We start from the raw sequence: 20201 nt of genomic DNA on the forward strand, positions 1-20201 counted from the left end.
CTTTTATGCATGTATTATACGTATGTAATGTATTATTTTTAAAACTCATCTGAGAACTCAAAGAAATAGAGCTAAGTACGAAATAATATTTTACATTCTAATAATAATTGAGTTTTAAATTGTTAACACTGTATAGATTATATAGACAATATACGTACAAACAATATCGTACAACTGAAACTAAAATTAAAAGCTCACAAAAATTAGATCAAAATTTTTTTTGTTTTAATACTTTTATAAAATATCCTCTTTAAATCGGCTTTACAGAATTGAAAATTTTTACACAATCAAAATTTGCACAAAAATGAAGAGAGCAAACAGCAATTTCATGTCAGTAAAATAAATTTAATACAAAGAATTGTTATCGACATGAAATTGGTCTTGTTTTTTTTCAGTTTTATATTTTTTTAGTATTTTGTCTGTGTAAAAGAATTTAGAATTCTGTAAAGCCAATTCAAAGATATTTTATAATAAAAAATGTTGGTGATTGGCTTTAGGATTCTCCTAAAATCTAATTGTCAATAATTAATTAAAAATTAATTCTCTAATTAATGCGCGGATTCACTCTAAATATAAAGTTATGTATTTAATCCAATGATTCTAGATTTGTTATTATATGAGCGAATACACACGGTAAATAAATAAATATACTTAGTAACACAATCCTGATAATTCTTCGTGCACGAAAAAAATATAAAAATCTTCGATATATAAAAAATTAAAAAATTTACGATTCCCTGATTAGAAACCTATTTGCGAAATTAAATATTATCAATATGACGAAGTAACCGTATTATTAAAAAAAAATTTGAAATTATTTTAGCAATTTCAGGCAAAGTAAGGAATTAAACATAGAAATTTCTTAATGTCGATAATATTGTAGTACCTCTCGCATGCAAATAAATAAAAGCTTTTGGAACAAGAATTGACCGTAGCCGAGATATGATTAAGATTTTTTTTTCACTGATGCTTATATTTATTTATTAATTTTTTAGACGGAAGTCATCAAATTTGAAAATTTAATAAAAATATTCACAATGAGCATTCTTTCTTTCTGTCTCCCATACACACTATAATTCAGTCACTCATTCGGTTATATATTTTCTCGCGCGCATTCTCTCTCTCTCTTTCTCTTCCTTACACATTCGCTTCCGATCAGACATTCGTCTGTTACTTGCACGGCCGTAACATTGGTTGTATCCAGAAAACACAACACTCGAGTAACTAACTGCTAAAAAACATTGGCATAGTACTTCGAAGTATATTCGAAGTATAGTCGTGCCAAATGTTATTCAAAAGTTGCGTCACTGTTACGTTTTCTGTACACAACTATTCATGAGCTTATCTGTAGGTATCGGCCAATTTTTTATCGTATCTATTAAATTCGTACCGATCGTTTTTCAGTACTTGAATGTGTCCATGTATATATTAAATGAGTGAATGAGCGATTCTGTATGTGTGAATGTACGTGTGTGTGCGCGCATCTGTGTGTGATGTATATCGCGTATGTGTGTATATGTGTACTTGTAGTGTTGCAAAGTTATGTATGTCGTGTTGCATGGCTATGTGTAGTATAATGTATATGTACATTCAATTATTAATAATTATTATTAATAATTATTATTAATAACAACAATAATTAATACGGATAGAAAATCATAATTCACGTTGAATGACTTAGTACTGAACATTAATTCTTCAGTAGTATTCCGTAAGTAGTGAAGTCGTTACAGTTCAACAATGTTCTCGATTGTTCAACATACATGTTCGATCAGGCCAGACCATTTTTACTCAGCTTCCACAAGAAAAGAAATCTCGTCGTGAGGAGCTATCAGGATCTTCCGGTTATAAAATTTACGAATGTTGGCTCGATCCATCGAAGCTGCCAATGACGATACACGAAACTGTGATCTTCACTATGTGTAAACTTCACATGATTAAAGATTACATTAACGGCATCACGCTTCGCGGTTAATAAACCGACATACAATATCGTTCGATTGTATTCGTCTTGATTGTACGGATTCAATCCAAGATAACGACCATATCGTCTTGGCGACCCGCTCTTTGGAGGTGAAGCGGATTCAGAGGAAGTGACATTCTACGCCATGGTTTACGCGCCGCTCTTCGTAACTCCATTGATGGTAGGGTTCTTCTAGCTCTTCTGCAATTCGACCAATCGAAAAAATTAGAATGTACACAAATGCTTTGAGATGTACAGATTGAATGGGAGAAATAAAAATAGATAAGCTAGTGATGTTTTTTTTCACATTTTCATCATGTTATTAAATATTATAATTAGAAAAACTTTCATATTTACACCTTTTTACACTGATTATTCCTCGAGATTGTTTTATACTCAGCTTTAATAGTTACATCAGACTGTTATACTAACTTGATCTGTTCGGTGGCGCGGAAGTAGACATCATCAGGTGCATCCATCCACGATAAAACCTGCTTACGTGCGTTACTTCTAGACAGCGGCGGACCATGAGGCAACGTATGTGGATGAGAAGCCCTACCATTAAGAGGTGGCGCGAGGGGAAGAACTGCAGGTGTGGGATGTTCCAATGTATGCTTCGGATGCAGTTGTTGTTGATGATGGACTCTTTTCGGAGGTGGTACGCCAGAAGGAACTGCGTTCAAGGCGATACCTAGAAATGAAAAAACAAAGACAATCTTAAAAGGTCTTTGAGTCATCTTGATATAATCGTATTTTCAAGATACTTTCACAGCATTATCAACATTAATATCAAGTTAAAAATGTGCTTTTCTAATTACCCTTTCCCCATCCTCTCTTTCTCTCTCTCTCTATCTCGATATGCTATACAGTTTTATCGGTTGATTGTACTCAACATTTTGTATTGAGACAGTATTTAAGATGGTTTTAAATATATAGGAATCGATTATGAATAGCATTCTTATAACTCAAAATTGCGTTTAATTAATTACACAAATTAGATAATGAAACTTACCATCAGAACCATTAATTTCGTCGAATGGTCTTGGACGTTTGAGGATATTCTGCTGGGTTGACATAACAGATTGCGGCTGGGGAGGCGTTAATGCAAGTCTGTCCACTTCAGGTTTGTTTGGTACCCTCTCATACAAAAGGCTGCCATCTATAATGTTAAAAGTTTATGTTATCAGGTAACGTCATAACTATATAAAGATAATTGACTCGTGTAAAAATTATTTCAGTCATTATCAGTGATATAAATATTTTGTAATATAATTTCTTTCCACTTTGTATAAAATTATTCCACTTTGTATAAAATTATTCCAAGTAAGACAGAATATGGAAATGTGTATATATACACGTCATACATTATCTAACTATCATATCATATTATAGTACAAGCATGTAAGGCATTGTAAGGAATCAACCGAAATAATCAAGAGTGTTGGATGAATAAAATAAAATATAATATTTTCAATACAAACAATTATCATGTTGCTTCATAATCTTATGCGAACTATTATTTTATATTTTCATGAAAAATTTGTCGAGACTATTACCTCTTATTTACCTTATCCTTAATTTTTGTATAATTTTTTAATATCGCATATAAAATATCGATATGAAATAATTGCATGTTATGTACCCGGTGCCTTCGGCGGGCGTGGAAATGAGACTCGATCAGGCTGCTTGCGTTGTGCCGGAGCAGTCAACGTCAGCCAGTCCCAATCACCGGGCTGCCGAGGTGCCGGATGATCGCCTAAGCGCGAGGCGATGTCGATCACTTGGGGACGCGGCCGAGGCCGTACGGCGCGTGCAAGCATACGTAATTCCGTAGGTGCCTTGGATGTTAGCTGGGCGCATAGGTGCCGCAACGGCGCCGCATTCACCGGCTGATGGGGTGCCCGCGCGGCGTGACGTGTGCGCAATTGCGCAGCGCACAGACGTCGCGCGGCACGCGCCAACAAGGAGGTGCGCAAATAAAACGCAGACCGGGTCTTCATCACCGGCCGCGGTGATCCGCTGCCGCCGCCGCCGCTTCCGGCGGCGCCGCGCAGATCCACTCCATGCGCGCTCGCGTAGTGACGGCTCAGATGAGCCTTCAATTTGAACTCCTTGCCGCAGGTAGGAATGCTGCATCGATGCGGCCTGTGCGCGCCGCCCATCCCTTTACTCTCTTCGTCCGATCCGGCGCCGGCGCGTTTCCTCTCGAGATCGACGTCGTCTATGCGCGACGGCACCTGTTTGCAGAAAGAAAAAAAAAACGACGTGAGATGTGTAATTTATTACCACACTAATGATCTTGCATTGTCATTGAAGTGGTCGTGTGCATACCTTGAGCCCTCCATACTTCTTCCAATATACCCAACAGGATTGACAGAGACGATACTGCATGTGCGATGGTCCCCAAGCATACCACTGTGGACTCTGGACAATTTGACAACTCTCACATGGTTTTCCACCAACTCCGACCATAAGTAAATTCCCGGAATTGTCACCTATCATGTTGCCGTTACTGTTACCGTTCAGAACGCTGGTCGGTTTTCCGTTACTATTGCTATTACTATTGCCCAAAGGTACAATCGTGGCGCTGGAAGGTGCGGTTGTCGATGTGGGGGTCTTGTTGTAATTCGGTATATAAACTTGCTTCAGCTTACTCTCCGCCTCTACAGCCTTCACTCTTTTCTGCTGGACATACCGATCCGTCGTTTTCCACATGTAATAATACTCGATTACGTTCTTCAGCGTTTTCCATGGTAACTGGAAAATTTAAAAAATATACGTTAATAAATCTCATAGATGCGTTCTTATTTATCCACGTGTGCTATACTTACAAAGTCGGCTCGTATATCCGCAAAGTCCTTTCCATATTTCTCGAGCGCCTCTTCAAACAGGTTCGCCTCGGATGCGCTCCATTCCTCCATCTCGTCTCGGCACAATACGGGGCCGGTGCTAGGTACTAAAGACGCTAAGGCATTCGACAAGTCATAGGCATGCAGGTGCAATGTATCCATCGCGTGAAACTGCAATTCAATTAACAAAATTTAATGACAATATTCACAAGAATATCAATTTATCTTTTAATTTATATACATTACCAGAGTAATGTCTCTAGATGCAGCAGCTGCAGACATATGCAAGGAGGGTTGCTTAATGGAGGACGAACAGTCTAAGGCTCTCGCGAAGGTGCCTACTGATCTGCTAACAACGAGGAATTGATCGATCTGACGATCTGTCAAGTTGTGTCTCGGAGTCCAAACCAAAGTCTCCAAATCTTGTAACCTGCGAGAATCCGTCTCTCTCTCGGTAGGCGTTAGTACAGCCGGTATATCTGTTGCTTGATATTTATTACCTACTCTAATTTCGCCTTTAAACAGATATAATTTCAATTAATTTCGAATTTGTTTCATGTAATATACATAATAGGAAAGTGTGCCTTGATATCTTACCTTTATCAGCAAGCAAAGTACGTGCAGTAGGATCAAATACTAAGCAGTAAAAAAATGAATCGTCTTTGTTTAGGTAGCTCGTCAAGGATTCGGTTTCATTCAATAACGTAACGCAGCATTTGCCCCTAATATGCGTGGCAGGCATAGTCTCCACTTGCCGCGATAAAAACAGTTCCCTGTGTTTCATTTGGTGACGTTGCTTAGAACTTAATTCCGTTACTCCTCCAGGAACACCTTCTTCCACCCCTATACGTAATGACAAAAAAACGAAATAATATTCGTGTTGTGTTTCCTGAGATAAAAAGTATCATCTTGTATAAATCAATATAAATTCAAATTATAGAAAAAATATGTTATCAACAATGAAAAAATTAAAAAAGCTGAACAATCGTATATTGAACAAAATATGTTTAACTTTCTAAGCAAATAATTTTAAAACTTCCGTGAAAAAATTATTACATTTTACTTTTTATTAATTGATCGATTTAAGCAGTCATATCATTATAGAAAGAGATCATTTTCTAAACATGCAGAAAAAGTGCAACAACAGTAATATCTACTGTATCGATACTATATAAATATAAAAGAACGCGAGGAAACGGAATGCTTAAATTCTTATACTTGAACATCATAAAACTATTATCTTTTTTTTTCATTATCACTTTTGTCGTTTGTACTTTTAACTTATTGTCTTAATAATTTTATTTTTAATGAAATTCGACATCGATTTGGTATCGAGTAGAAGTTGATTTACGCGACGTCTTGTAGCTTTCGGTTAACCCGAGGCTAACGTGTCCTACAGTGGCACTATCTTTTTAATTAATCTCATATACTCATCTATTTCGCAGGAAGTTAAAGTAATGAAGTAAATGAAAGGCGGGGACACAGCAGAATCAATGAAAACTCGAGCACGGTACTGAACCAAAAAGAGAAACATCAGCAAGAGCGGGCAACATAAAGGCAAACGAATAATATTGCAAGGCAAAAACAATAATTTGCAACGGAAAGGCGATTAACTGTCGATAAAAAAAATTATGTCATTTAGAGAAGCCTCAGATTACTAAAGTGTCATCATACATGATGCGGCGGGATTCTTTTTTTTTATGAATGTTAATGATAAGTGAATAATGGTGATGAAGATTTATAACGGCGACGAATAGACTCTAGTTGTGCTGTAACAATAAACTGGTATGGATCGAAAATATCTAAAACAGGATCGAGATGCCGGCAAATTGAGGTTCACAAAAAAATCTTAGCGCTTCCAAATATAAAGATGTTGAATCTTATATACAAAAAGTCAATAATACTGAGCGAGATATTTATGTGAATGATTGTGAATGCATGCAAATGAATGATTTGTACGGGCACACTTTTGTTGAGCAAAAGTCATTGAACCCCTTGTCAATTAGCTTAAAAGAAAAGGGGTCTGATTATACGCCCGATTTACTGTCTCTTCGGCCTTACAGTGAAATTTGCCTTGATTCGCGACATACACCAAGATTACAAAGAATTTTAAATCCCGCCGCTAAATCAGTAGCCTTGGATCGTCACTGGCTTCTATATAAGACTAATGAGATAATCAAAAGATGCAAGTAGTATGCCATTTATAGACGAATCTACTAAACGCTTTGTGAGAGCGAAAACAGTGTTATCAATTTCAATTTTACCAATAACGTGATCAAAATAGTGAGACTTTTATAATTCGAGATGTAACTATATTGGGTGTCTGCGTCTATGATAAATAATTACATATTTTAACATCGACTTTTTGTAGAACTATAAATAATAATATACTTAAAAAATATTTGTATTCTCGACACTGACCGTTTAATATTCAGACAGAAGAACAATAAAATCATGCCTAAGTCGGTATCTATATTACTAAACGGAAAACGTATAGAGATAAAATTTTATGTGCAATTGAATATTTTACATAGACGAAAAGAGACATACGCGTTCCTCACAATTATTGCTGTTTCTGCAATGGCTATTTCGCAGGCGCAAAGCGAAAAGATTAAATTCGTCGATAATGGTCATCTTTTGATTGACTACTCTCACTCACCGTGGGGCTCTTGGGCCTCCGATAATGGGGCCTTCAGCCAGCCCCCTTTCCCGCCCCCTTTGATCATCACTTTGGGCCCGATACCATCTTTATTAGTCATTTCCTTAGTAGTGTCGGGATTCTCGAGTTTCTGATTCTGTGTACTCGCAGGGGATTCCGACCTCTGTTGCTCCGCGTTTGTCACTGGAATTTTCATTACAAGAAACCCACGTATTTCTCTACGTACTTCTCGTTTTTCCAATCTTGAACACAATAGGAAGAGATACGTATGACTGTGCTAGGCGCAATATCATCTTACAGCCGTTACGAAATTCTACCGAGTCGTCCACTTGTACGCTTCTTACACGCTTTTCTATCCTATCGATTTGCACACCAGCCGTCGGACACGCCGTCGTCCAACTCGTCAACCGCAATTCGTGATTGCGCAATTGCGCGTTCCGTGCGATTCGCGATCCTGATTATCTTGGCCAATTCCATCCGCGTTTCTATTTACCATTCATAGCTCCACGTCGTATTTTCATTCGCGCGACGTACGAGATCAATACCTTCGCCACCGTTGACCGTTCTCCTCCGCGGAAGTGTGGATCAAAATATCACCTCCGGTGTCGACCTCTCGATTTCGAGTTTCGCGGACAGGTGCGTAACACGATCGAGCAAGTGCTACCGCGCGTAATTAGGGCCCATACATTTTCGCGTAGCTCGAGTACCGATGTCTCCCCCCCTCCCCTCCTCCCCCCTGGTGTCTCCAGGAACGGAAAGAAAGGCGCAATGAAACAAGAGGCGGCGAATTGTCTGCGTGGCATGCCCTTCGCAATCGACCGGCGACCGCGAAGCACAGAACGAGATAAAAATTCATTACAGCCGACCGGAGTCTCGTTTATATGTAATTTTATATCTAATAATTAGTCCAACGCGGAGCCGGTACGCGAGCATTCCGCCGGCCGATGCGTGAGCGTTACACCGGCCGATCTCTTTCCATAAAGCCCTTTTCCTTCGACCTTCCCTCCCCTTCGTCTCTTCCGTTCCCCGTTTGCAGTCACACACGTAGACACACCCGGATGCGATAGCGCCCGTGGCGTGTGTATCGACTTCCGCGAAAGACAAAGGAGAAATGTATATTTTTTTTACGCGAAAATTCGAGGTACCTCGGAAGGAGGAAGAGAGAGAAAGTGCGAGAGAATACGACGAGAAGGGGAGAGAACTCAATTCGGAGCAAATACCGCCGGACGAACGCATATACATGGACGACGAGCTGTTACATACATACACATACATACACGTACATATATATATATATATATATATATATATATATATATATATATATATATATATATATACATACACATACACTCGACAAGAGAGAGAAACGTGTACACATATACATATACATGGGGCGCGAAAGAAGAGGAGGAGAAGAGGAAGAGAAGGAGAGGAAGAAGGGAGAGGAGGAAGGGGCGAGTTTGGCGAGGCGAGGGGGATGAATGTACGGGGGAGAGTGGTAGCAAATGCTTAAAACGAAGATGGCTAGTGGGGCCCACCATTTTCGCCCGGGCACACACGTACACACGTGTCGGTGTGCGCGTCGGTGTGGGAAAATACACGTAACATATACCCAAGCAACCCCTGCGTCAGCCATCCATTTAGTTGAGGGTGGTGGGTGGACCGGGTGTAGGGTGAAAAAGGGGGTGGAAGAGGAGGAAGAGGAGGAGGTGGTGGAGGAGGGCCGGGAGGTAGATGGAGATGGAGGAGGATGAGGAGGTGGAAAAGGGGGACCTAGCGGGTGCACCAGTGCGTCCCCCTTTCGTCCACCCCCATTCTCCCCCCCCAGGCAGATCGATACAACCCCCGTCTCCCACAACCCGCCCAACCACCCCCGCAACTTTACTTATTATACATTCCCACCCCAAATCCCCGCGTCTCATTATCTTTGTCATTGCGAAGGAAAAATCGAGAAAACCCCTGGAATAACGTGTCCACGAGCGACGCGGCGAACGAAACAGAAATGCGTGCGTGCGTACATGCGTGCGAGCACCTGCGTGCACCTGTATGCGTTATGTATGTGTATGCCGCCTCCTGGGAACGTAATCTTTTTTTTTCCGGTCTTTGGTGTACGTTATTAATATCGGGAGGATCGTTTCGCAGATCGATTTTCTAAGATCAGCCGCGCAACGAAGCGTTCGCACCTCGAGCGAATGAACGATCTCCCGAAGGCGTCTCTCTCTCTCTCTCTCTCTCTCTCTCTTTCTCCCCCACCCCTCTCTCTCTCTCTCTCTCTCTCTCTCTCTCTCTCTCTTTCCTCGAGATCGATCGATCCAGGGAAGGGTGGACGATTTTTCGGACACCGGCTATTTTTCCCAATGGAGAATATATTTCCGTAGATTCTCGTTACAATCGGATTCCGCGAGTCGGTTCACCAGAAAGCTCCCCTGATTACAACCGCGTTACACGGCGTCCAGCGACGATCGCAAAGGTAGTGACGCCTCGCTGACTCTTCTCGAGTACTCTCTGCGAATCGTGTTACACGGCACGGCACACGCACGCACACACACACACATACAAACAGAAATGTGCGCGGTGTCGCACGCGCCCTCCCTCCCTCCCCCCTCCCCCCGGCAACCTGCCGCCTCTCCTCCAATGTCTCTCGAATTTTCGTAGCGCCTGTATCGCGAGAGAGAGGTGTCTCTCGTCAATAATGATTTGCCAAAGCGGAGAAAATCGATACCGCCTGGAAATTGCGGGCAGAATCTTCCGTGCCGGGTGAGATGAAACCGCGTGCTCGCGGATGAAATTTTCCTCACCTATGAACGGTTATCGATCTGCCCGTACGCGCCACGTCGAGCGCGTTAAAACTGACTCGTCCTTCTCGTACTTTATGGTAATTCAGCAGCATCTCGCTCTCCGTGTCGCTCGTCTCGCGCTTTGCATACGCGCTCGCAGAGCCGCGATTTCGTCGGACCGTCGCGTCGCGTCGCGTCGCGCCGCGTCCGTCCTTTTAGCGTCGTCGCTTCGAGATACGCTCTCCCTCAGACCGTCTCTCGTCGTAACTAACGAAAGCAAGGCAAGGCTCGTGCGTTGTTAGTAACAACGATACGTTAGTGCAAAATTCGAAGAACCCGGAGGGGGGGAGGAAACGCTCTTCATCGGGGAAAGGATCCTTCTACCGACGAAGCGGGTGCTTTAGCATACGCCCGTTTTTACTTTATCTCGTACGTGGACATCGTGCGCGCGAAGCGAATGTAGAGAGAGAAAAAAAATCGGAATATGATATTTCTATACCACACACATCGCCTCTTCCCCCGTACCTCGACAAATATTTAAGACAAGACGGGTTAGTTCGGTTGGCGCGCGCGGTTTGGCGAATGTGACATATGCTACTTACATTGATGTTTGTCCGCCAGCATGACTAAGGGAGGCGGCAAATCCCTCCGCCTGAAGAAACACATGACTTTTGCCTCCACATTCCCGTTCGCGGTCTGGAAAAAAGAAACGGGAAACGGAAAAGGTTAACGAATTTCACGTCTTACCACGCGGCGCGGAGCCTAGGTACGTATATACATATATCTGCATTATTAAGACGATTTCAATAAATTCAGATGCAAGAGAGATACAGATGAATATAAATAGCCGCGGTCGGGAGCCACGATTATAATTTCTCGCCAAAACGCACGAGCGCCGCGCGTCGATTCCACGCTCTCGTGATTCCTTACCTTATTTAATTCTTCTATCCTTCTGATCTGATACGGCGACGAGTTGGTAGTCTCGAAATACACGTAATCTAAAAAAAAAGACAGCAATCGTATCAGTAATTCTGCAAGAGAAAACGGGGGGGGGCGAGGGGAAAAAGTGCGTGGGAACTACATATTAATTAAATCTCTTTTCAACGAGAGAAGCCTTCACGCGCCTAATAATTGTCCCAAAGATCTGAGAAAAACAGGTATTATTTTTTTTTTTTAGAATCTCAGAAACGCAAGTATTTGTTTACCGACGAAAAGAGAAAGTGATTGACGAAGGTCTTCACAAAATTTTCCGAGGGGGGGTGGGGGGGAGGTAAGTCTTTCCAGTTTGAGCCGGAAATTCGAGATAAAAGGTGGACGAGAGAGGACACGTCGGTCGGGTCCTGCCGGTGATACAAAATCGAAAGGAAAGAAAGAGTGAGGGGGAGGAGAGAGGGCAAAAAAAAGATGTTTCTCTCATCGTCGAGAGATCCAGCGCGCAGGCATCGATACAACGAAGCCGCGAGCGGCGGCTTCGCCAGGCGGTAATCGCCAGGATCCAATTTTGATCCGTGAGATTTGTCGCGCAAGAAATTAGCGTGACCTGGACGTGAGAGAGGACGGTTGCGCGGGTGCGGAAAGTGGCGAACGAAGGGCGCAGGGGGGACAGGGGGAGATACGGTAAAGGGAAAAGAGACGGAAAGAGAGAGAGAGAGAGAGAGAGAGAAAGAAGAATGGAGGAGTCGGATTGGCGAGAAGGGGAGGGGGAGGGAGGGAAAAGCCGGAGCATAGGTACAGGACGTTACCAAAGGGGGGGAGAGCTGCAAGGGGGGAGCCGAAGGGTGGCGGAGAGTACGAGGGAGATCCAGATGAAGAGTGGAAAGAAGAGAGGGCGCGCGGGAAGCGGGGGCGAGCGGTAAAAGCGGGAGCGAGCGGGCGGGCGGGCGGAGGGGGAGGAGGAGGGGGGAGGGGGAAGAACGCGCCGCGCGCGGAGGGTATAGGGGACGCCATTGCGATGCCATTTGCAAACATTAATTTCTCGGAGTTAATTAAAGCAGCTATATCTCTCTCTCCTCTCTTTCTCTCTTTTCCCTGCTCCTTCCACCTCTGTCTGTCGCTCTATCTACTGTCTCTCTCGAATTGATGTGTCCGACGACGTCGCGACCGTCATCGGCGAAGTCTCTCCCCGTCATGGATAACGTGGCCGCGGAATGCATGCGATTATATACTTTACCTCCCACCCGGTACATGTTGGCCGTCATGTTGTTGGCGTCCTGCGTGGTCCCGAGAGCGAAATTGGCGTTCTCGTGGTTACCGTGGCCCTCGTGGTATTCGGCCGGCATCGGCATCAAGACTTGCTCGTTCTCCGCAACGTGTGTGTTACAATCCCGCGGTCGCTGCCGCTGATCTCGCGGCACTCGCACTTCCCCTCTCTATCTCTCTTGTCTAATTAACTCGGTCTCTCTCTCTCTCTCTCTGTCGCGCGCGCGCGCGCGCTCTCGCGCACTCACTCTTCTCCCTGCCGCTGGCGGATGCCTCGCGTAAACGCTATATATCTCTCTCTCTCTCTCTCTCTGTCTCCCCCTCTCTCGCTCTTCTCTCGTTCGCACTGTCTCACTTGCCACCCGAACGATACGGTCAACACCTCGGAGCAGTAGTCAAACCATCATGTTTGTTTGTCCACCGTCGATCCGCAACTGACTTTCGTTCCCGATCCCGGTTCCGGTCTGCCTCGTCGCCTGTGCGTCCTCTGTCCGTCTGTCTCTTCGCGGAGGAGGGGGATGGGGAGGAGGGGTTTTCGCTCTTTCTATTGCCCTATCTCCGTCCGGCGTTTCTCCCTCTTGCCGCTCTCTCTCTCTTTCTCTCTCTCTCTCCTTTCTTTTTTTCCCTCCCGCCCGCCCGCTTGCGGCGGTTTGCACGATCGCTACCTGTGTCTCTATCCTCGTCTCCGTCTCTCCTTCGGGCCGGAGTACTACTACTATGTGCGTGCTACAGTCAAACTATTATTCACAACACACTCAGGTATATAACGTTCCGCCGTTCCGTTCGTTTCGTTCCGTTTCGTTCAACGGCACGCTTACCCGATGACGGACGAACGCGAACGAGCGTGCGTGCGTGCGTGCGTGCGTGATGCGTGCGTGCGTGCGCGTGCGGTGGACACACACACACGCAGAGCACGCAACACCGGGACGGCGGGAAAAATTTCCCGTGCGGCGCGTACAATCGCGGCGATTCGCGCGATCGCTGTCGTTTCACGCGTGTCCGCGCGTGAGAATTAGCAACGTTGGCGGCGATCACCGCTGCCGCTGCCGCTGCTGCTGATGCCGCTGCCTCCGCTCGTAGCACCGACACGGCCCGCCATTTTCATGCGGTTAGCGCGAACCGCTGACGCGAAGGCTGCGCCGGATTAATCCACCGCCGCCGGACCGAACAACCGACAGACGAGCGTTCGAACGCGCCTTCCAAGTTTTCGCTACGTCCGCGAAAACCACTCGCCCGCTCGCTCTCTCGCGCGGCCGCCGCGTCGTCGCTCGGTTCACGTCCTTCGGACTGACTCGCGTCTCGCGAACCACCACCGCTCCGCTCGCGCCTGTGCGAGTACGGTATACGAGAAGCCAACGCACTCCAGTCCACGGCCCGAGTAACGGAGAAATAACCGATACGTGAGAACGCGGAGGCGCCACGCGAACGCCACCGACGATAGCGCCACGAATCATCGTCGCGCGCGACGACGACGACGGGGACATCGGCGATCGGTCGTCTAGTTACTTTCTCTCATCGATGTTTCGACGGCAGCTTGCGATTGGTCCGATTTTTCTTCACCTTGCGCGAATTTTCAATTTTCGATAAACATGATGAATAAATTTTTAGCTCAATGATTTTATCAAGACTTAATTCTTCTTAATACTCCCAAGTTCAATATAGTCCGTAATTTCTTGTATACATGTAAATAATGCGTAGTAATTATTTTTTCTATATACATAGAAGTGTAAATCTATATAAATCTTTTTTCCAAGTGATTAATAAGTTTGATACGTATTATATAACAAGTACTTTCCATACTTAAGTCTTGATTTCATTGTAATATAATTAATATCTCATTTGTTTATCAACTTATGTATATACATACTAACATAATTTAATTTTATATACACAATGAAATTTTATATTTAATTAAACAAGCAGTTGTTTAATTAAACTCATTGACCACGATTTGCGACTGACCATAACCATTTACAACGGTCGGTATTAAACATTTTTTTATTATACTCATTGAAAGATTTTATGTTAAATTGGTACAATTGGATGTTACTCAATATTTTTTATATTATAATACAAAGAATAGCTGTGCGATTTAATCCATATTTAATTTACGAATTTAGAGTTAAATTAAATCATTCTTATTTTATCTTGTAATATATCATTTAATATATACATTTTTACTTTTATCAATATTGAAATAAGAATAGTAATATTTAAATAACACTTCAACACTAAAAAAATCTCAGGAATGCTGTTTAAAATTTGTTATGTTATTATACAAAATCTTATGTCTTTTTTCCCCGCCAAGTCTAAAATGTTTATTATCTAGTATCTCAAAGAAAAAATGTGCCCATCATTATTAAAAGCGATTAGGAACATGACAACGCACCAGATTCCTATTTTGATTATATTCAGTTATAGATATAAATATAATTGTAACCAATTTATTGAAGCATCTATTGAATAGTATAATTAATGGTAAAAAAGTTAATTATTTAAGGTTTTTCAGTAGTGAGTGGTAAATGAATAATGTTTATTGCATAGTATATGAAATATTTATATTTACGAAATTAGTCTTTTTCTATACAATTGCTAATGCGCAGTCACATATTTCTTCATTTTGTCAGAATCGCTGAAAAGAGAATCGCGAACGCGTTGAACAATTAAAATTACTCACTTATTTGAAGAACCTGTGCGAGCTTGCCTTGCTTTCTCGTGAAATGTTTCGTCGATGCGCCTGACTAATAATAAATAGAGCAACGAATAAATGTCGATTTGATGAAAATACATGTAACACAAAGATATATTTATTATATACATAATATATAGTGCCTCCTTTTATAATAATACATATTCGCATGGACTCCGTTAATAATTTAATTTCATGGAATTTCGTTAATTATCTGTAAGGCACACCCCACGGTCGTTACCAAAGTAATTTTGTATCCTCCTCTCTCGTATTTTGCGATATATATATATATATGTATATATATATATAATATCATATAAATAACTGTATACCATTGTTGGCTATATTCTATTAGAGCCTAAATTTATTATGCATTTCTAACTTTAAGAATAATTAATATGCTAGAGATATAGAGGCAATAATCTGTTCTGTACATAATCCTATGTCTTTCTTATCGATTTCTTTAGGATAATGTAGCATTTTTTTTCATTAATGATAATAATGACAGTAACGTTAAGAATAGCGGGAAAAATGCATAAATGAGATGCACGGAATGAGACCTGCTCATGCACAGGCTTACGTGTACTCATCCATCTTTGTCACGATATATAAAATACAAATAGCAATGTCGAAAGTAAAAACGCATAAATGACTCGTTTCGATTACCAATACATTCTCATATTGACACATTGTGGATTTATCGATCGTTTTAAATATAAAAAAAAACGCGTACCGATTCTTTTACTTTTTCTCCTTTCTACACGATTTTACTCATTGCGGATTGCGTACGATAAAAAATATGTATAATATAGTTGCATTTTTATCCATAACGTTTTTGTATATTACCACTCACGATTTTTTCTTTTTTTTAAATCTTGTATGTAATATTAATATAAAATACCTATGCCGCCATTGACAAATTTATGCATTTGTATGTACAAGTATAGCTCTCCCAAAATCCAACTATCTGGTTTCATCGTATACCCGTCTCTCTCTTTCTTTCTTTCTCTTTCTCTACGTACTAAGATACTATTGTTTTATGAATAAAAAAATACTAATATATATCGCATTGTCGTTGCACGGGCAGTGTTTGCGTAGTGTTTTGTCCACTCGTAAGGCACCAACTCTATTGGGATCCTGAGATTCAACCCGCATGCTTCGACAGATTCAGAGGCATATCTGCAAACGAAAAATAGAGTCATGAGCACATATATCTTCGAATATCTTATTTGTTCTCTCTCAATTACTTATTTATTATGTATGATTGCGAAGCGAACGCATACCTGAAGGAGGTGTAAGAGTTTGTTCCCTGTAGTCTTTGTAATGTGGAGACGATGGATGAGAATGCGGCGATGCGTACAATTGCATAGGAGGCGGGTAGTGGACGGGAGACGGATAATGAGGCGCCATCCATAGAGGCGCCCTGTACGGTCCAGGTGGCAACATCGGTATCCCGTAGAGAGGATGATGAACGGATGTATTGCTGGATCCGATATAGGGATCGATTCGTACCCTCGGATAGGCGTTAGTCGATGAGTATTTCACAGGCTGCCGGTCGTCCGGCTTCAGCAGTGTCCGCAAGAAACCCGGTTCGGTACTCGGCTTGTCCTCCCCCAAGATACTGGTTATGCTGTACGATGACACCTGCTTCGCGGAGGGAGTCGGCGGCGGCGCACTCGTCGTGCAAACCGGTTGCGGAGTCGCCCGTCTTTTGGATGCCTGATCCTCCAGCGAGACTCTCTCCAGCTCTCGTAGTATGCGTTTGCGAGGCGACACCACATTGGGATCTAGCAGACGCGCCAGCTTATCGATGATCAGACTCAGAACCTTGCCCGACGACGACGACGATGACGAAGACGACGACGACGTGCCGTTCAGTTTCCGCGACGTTCTCGTCGAATAGGCCGTCGTTGATTCTGGAACTGAGGTCGCGGTCGTGGAGTCTAACGGGCGCCTGCGTTTCCTCGCTATTAAGCGAAGATGCGCGCACAAGCGGGTCTTGGGATTTCGACGATAATAAAAATTGAACTCTGTGGTTATCCTGCGTCGGGGATGCGTCTGCTTCCAGCAGTGATCTCTCTGCCAAGGACTGGACTGGACCGACGAATTGTCATCGGAGACTGAGGGCAGAATCAAGTATACATGTTACATATGGAGTTACCTGGATTGATTATACTAATCATTTCTTTTCTACAATAATGTAAACTAAAATATATCTGAGAAACAATAATTACGAATTTGTTTTTGGCAATATCATGAGAGCACGAGTAAAACAAAGTAGGAAAATAATAAGTCTCTCTGTAACACACGTTAATGTGTCCTTTGACTAACCACTGAGGGAAGTAGAGCTCTCCTGGCGATTCGGGATGGTGCTTGCGGGTGGCCAAAAGGTCTTCTTCGGCACGGGAAACCACGTGGTCTTTTCTCCGTCCCTGCGGTGAGACAGTTCCAGGATGAACTTTCCATCTTTGAAGAATTTCAAGCGACCTCCAGGAGTCGGCAGCAGGCTGCTGTCGCTGTTACGCTGCTGCGCCTCGGGATGATGAGCTGGCTGGGGACTTGAATTTTTACCATTTGCCTTGGCGAAGGTCGGGTGCAGTGTAGGTGGATCACGCGAGCACATCTCTGTCGTGCCCCTCACGTGACCTGCGTGAGCATGACATTCTGCTGACTTTTCGCGCATGCTGACACTTTTTTACCGGTATCCATTTTCCTCCGCTGGGCCTCTCATACTTGGATCTCTCAGTGTGTGACACGGCAGGAGTAATAAAACTCGTTGACTTTCTCTCAGAGAGTTAAACCTGAAACCACGTCGCGACGTTTGGACTGGCGACGAGGGACATCCTCATACTCTAGAAATCTCTCTTTCTCTCTTTCTCCTCGGACAGAACGAGGACTTGCAATAATTTTTACAAAGTCTGAGGCACGTGTGTCGCGCGAACAGACGGTCAAAACTCAGTGCCACTCGGACGCAGGACGACGAGATACGGAGTGGAGCACAGAAGTCATGACTCGCGGGCGATCGTGATGGCTGACAGACACATACACACACAGGAGGTTCGGTGACTGCGGCCGCGAATCGCATCGGCCCTGTTTATTCCCTGGCGAGGCACGCGACGGGCGGAAGCGCGTGACCGTTCCCCGGGTAGATCTGTCGCTGGCTCAATCGTCGTGGTGTCATCGTGCACCAGCAGCGCGCGGCGAGTAGGAGCGTCAAAGTGGCAACAGCTCCAGACGGAGGGGCGACATATTTCACTCCTTTTTTTCCCCCTTTCCTTCCACCACGACGAGGAACACAACGTGTGCGACGATCGGCGACAACGCCGGGTCACCTCGGATCCACGACCCAGCACGCGATCGCTATCAGTCCGACAGCGAGGACTCAGACTCGCGGGGCGCGCGGAGAAATCCGGTGTGCATGAGTGTGCTTGGCGGTCGCCAGACACCCACCCACCCACGCACGCACTACCGCCTTCCGCTTCTGCTGTTGCTGCTGCTGGCTACTCCGCCGCCGAAACGCGGCGCATCGTCCTGATCGTGGTGAACGTGGTGCTCCACGGAAATCACGGGCGCCCGCGGTCCGCGCGCCCGAGATTTCGCGCAGCCTACGGGACGGTGGTACGGCGACGGGCAGCAGCAGTCCGCGGCGATGGGAAACACCGCACGGCTGCGACACATGTGTTTCGCTCACACCCCGCGAGAAATTCGTGCGTCCACTGCCGGCACAGGCCACCACGGGTCGTGTTCACGAGCACGCGAACGTCCTACAACCAAACGCCTGCCGCCGTCCCAGCCGTTCGTTTCGCTCAGTTTCGCTCTCTCTCTCTCTCTCTCTCTCTCTCTCTCTCTCTCTCTCGTCCCGATCTTCTCGACCCCCGTGCCGTCTGCGGGGGGGAGGGGGGGTAAAAAAAAGAACGTGCAGCAAGTACTCCGACCGATCGCCTTGAGTCGACGGTGTCGACCCTTCTCGTCGACAACACTGGTGGCGGTGGCAGTGGCGGTTCGCGTTCCGCGCGTTCCCGCTTTCTCCTCCCCCCCCCTCTACCTCCGCGCGTACTTTTCGCGACTTTCGCGATCTCGACACGCGGTCTTCGGGAATCGCGCCCACCTGATCGAAATCGGAGGTTTTTCGCGTTCCCGTGAAATCACGGCGTTTTCTCACGGGAACAATTGAATCCGTAAGCTCTCTTTCTATGTCTCTCGCGCCTTTCCTTCCGCCCTCTTCGCCGAAATGTTCGCGTTTCGTGAGTCGTGTATATGTCAAATCGCGGAATGTTCCACTCGTTCCGTTCATTCCGATTCCTGCCCCGCGGCGCGAAATTTGTATCGACGCGACCGCAATTAACGATATCTCCTTCTCTTTTCTTTTCCAGCGACTTCGTAGTTTTCCCGCTCGAGATGTCATGGAAATATCGCTCTTACAGATACGCCTGTCTATCTCTAAACATATCTAAATATAATTACGCTATTCTATATATGTTACATATCTCTATATATGCAGCCTATTTTTTTCTTCTGCTCTGAATCATTGTTGGATGTCATTAGATTCACCGAAACGACCAGCACCAATAATAATGCAAATAAAGTAGATGTAACTCTATTGAAAATATATATACACATATATCATTGAGACAGAACTGACACAGATCGATATCTACGTACATGTACTTTCGTCGAGAATCGTCCTTTTCAGATACTCTTTAATTTTTCACTTGCAACTGCAATATCATACACAACGTGTAAAACGAATCGAGATATAAAATATTTGGTGAATACTTTTACTTTGGCGTACAAAACGTGCAATTACTAATTGTGTTAATTAGTCTTTTAAAGGAAATGCATTATCTCGCATTATGTAACAATTATATTTCTTTACATTCTTGATGAATATGATACATATATGCAATATGTTTTATGTGTAGATTAGAGAAATACGTTTTTAAAATAATTTATGATATATTCGTCGTGATATCTTTTGTGCTATTTTAAAATTATGTCACAAATAATGATCAATCAATAATTTTAGAAAATTTTTTAGGGAATTCTGTAATAAAGTGCATAA

General features: G+C 43.8%; 2 protein-coding genes across 3 annotated transcripts; both read right to left on the reverse strand.

The window, feature by feature from the left end:
• Nucleotides 1-862: 862 nt before the first annotated feature.
• LOC105837133 (metastasis-associated protein MTA3) lies at nt 863-13854 on the reverse strand. 2 transcript variants are annotated; one of them, XM_036289413.1, is made up of 12 exons: nt 12422-13854; nt 11182-11249; nt 10854-10947; nt 7472-7654; nt 5410-5655; nt 5059-5327; nt 4795-4983; nt 4295-4720; nt 3606-4200; nt 2976-3122; nt 2396-2654; nt 863-2164 (listed from the first exon to the last, which is right to left on the reverse strand). In XM_036289413.1, the coding sequence occupies exons 1-12, from the start codon at nt 12534-12536 to the stop codon at nt 2026-2028; spliced, it is 2730 nt and encodes a 909-aa protein (XP_036145306.1). In that variant the 5' UTR covers nt 12537-13854; the 3' UTR covers nt 863-2025. The 2 variants fall into 2 exon arrangements, with proteins under 2 accessions (XP_036145306.1, XP_036145307.1); XM_036289414.1 differs by lacking the exon at nt 7472-7654.
• Nucleotides 13855-14987: 1133 nt separating this feature from the next.
• On the reverse strand, nt 14988-20120 carry LOC105829214 (protein hairless). Its single transcript, XM_012667901.3, has 3 exons — nt 17471-20120; nt 16423-17259; nt 14988-16318 (listed from the first exon to the last, which is right to left on the reverse strand). Exons 1-3 carry the CDS (start codon nt 17820-17822, stop codon nt 16284-16286), a joined length of 1224 nt encoding a protein of 407 aa, XP_012523355.1. The 5' UTR covers nt 17823-20120; the 3' UTR covers nt 14988-16283.
• Nucleotides 20121-20201: the final 81 nt, after the last annotated feature.

Source organism: Monomorium pharaonis, chromosome 7 (assembly GCF_013373865.1).
Source record: "Monomorium pharaonis isolate MP-MQ-018 chromosome 7, ASM1337386v2, whole genome shotgun sequence".
NCBI classification, from domain to species: domain Eukaryota; kingdom Metazoa; phylum Arthropoda; class Insecta; order Hymenoptera; family Formicidae; genus Monomorium; species Monomorium pharaonis.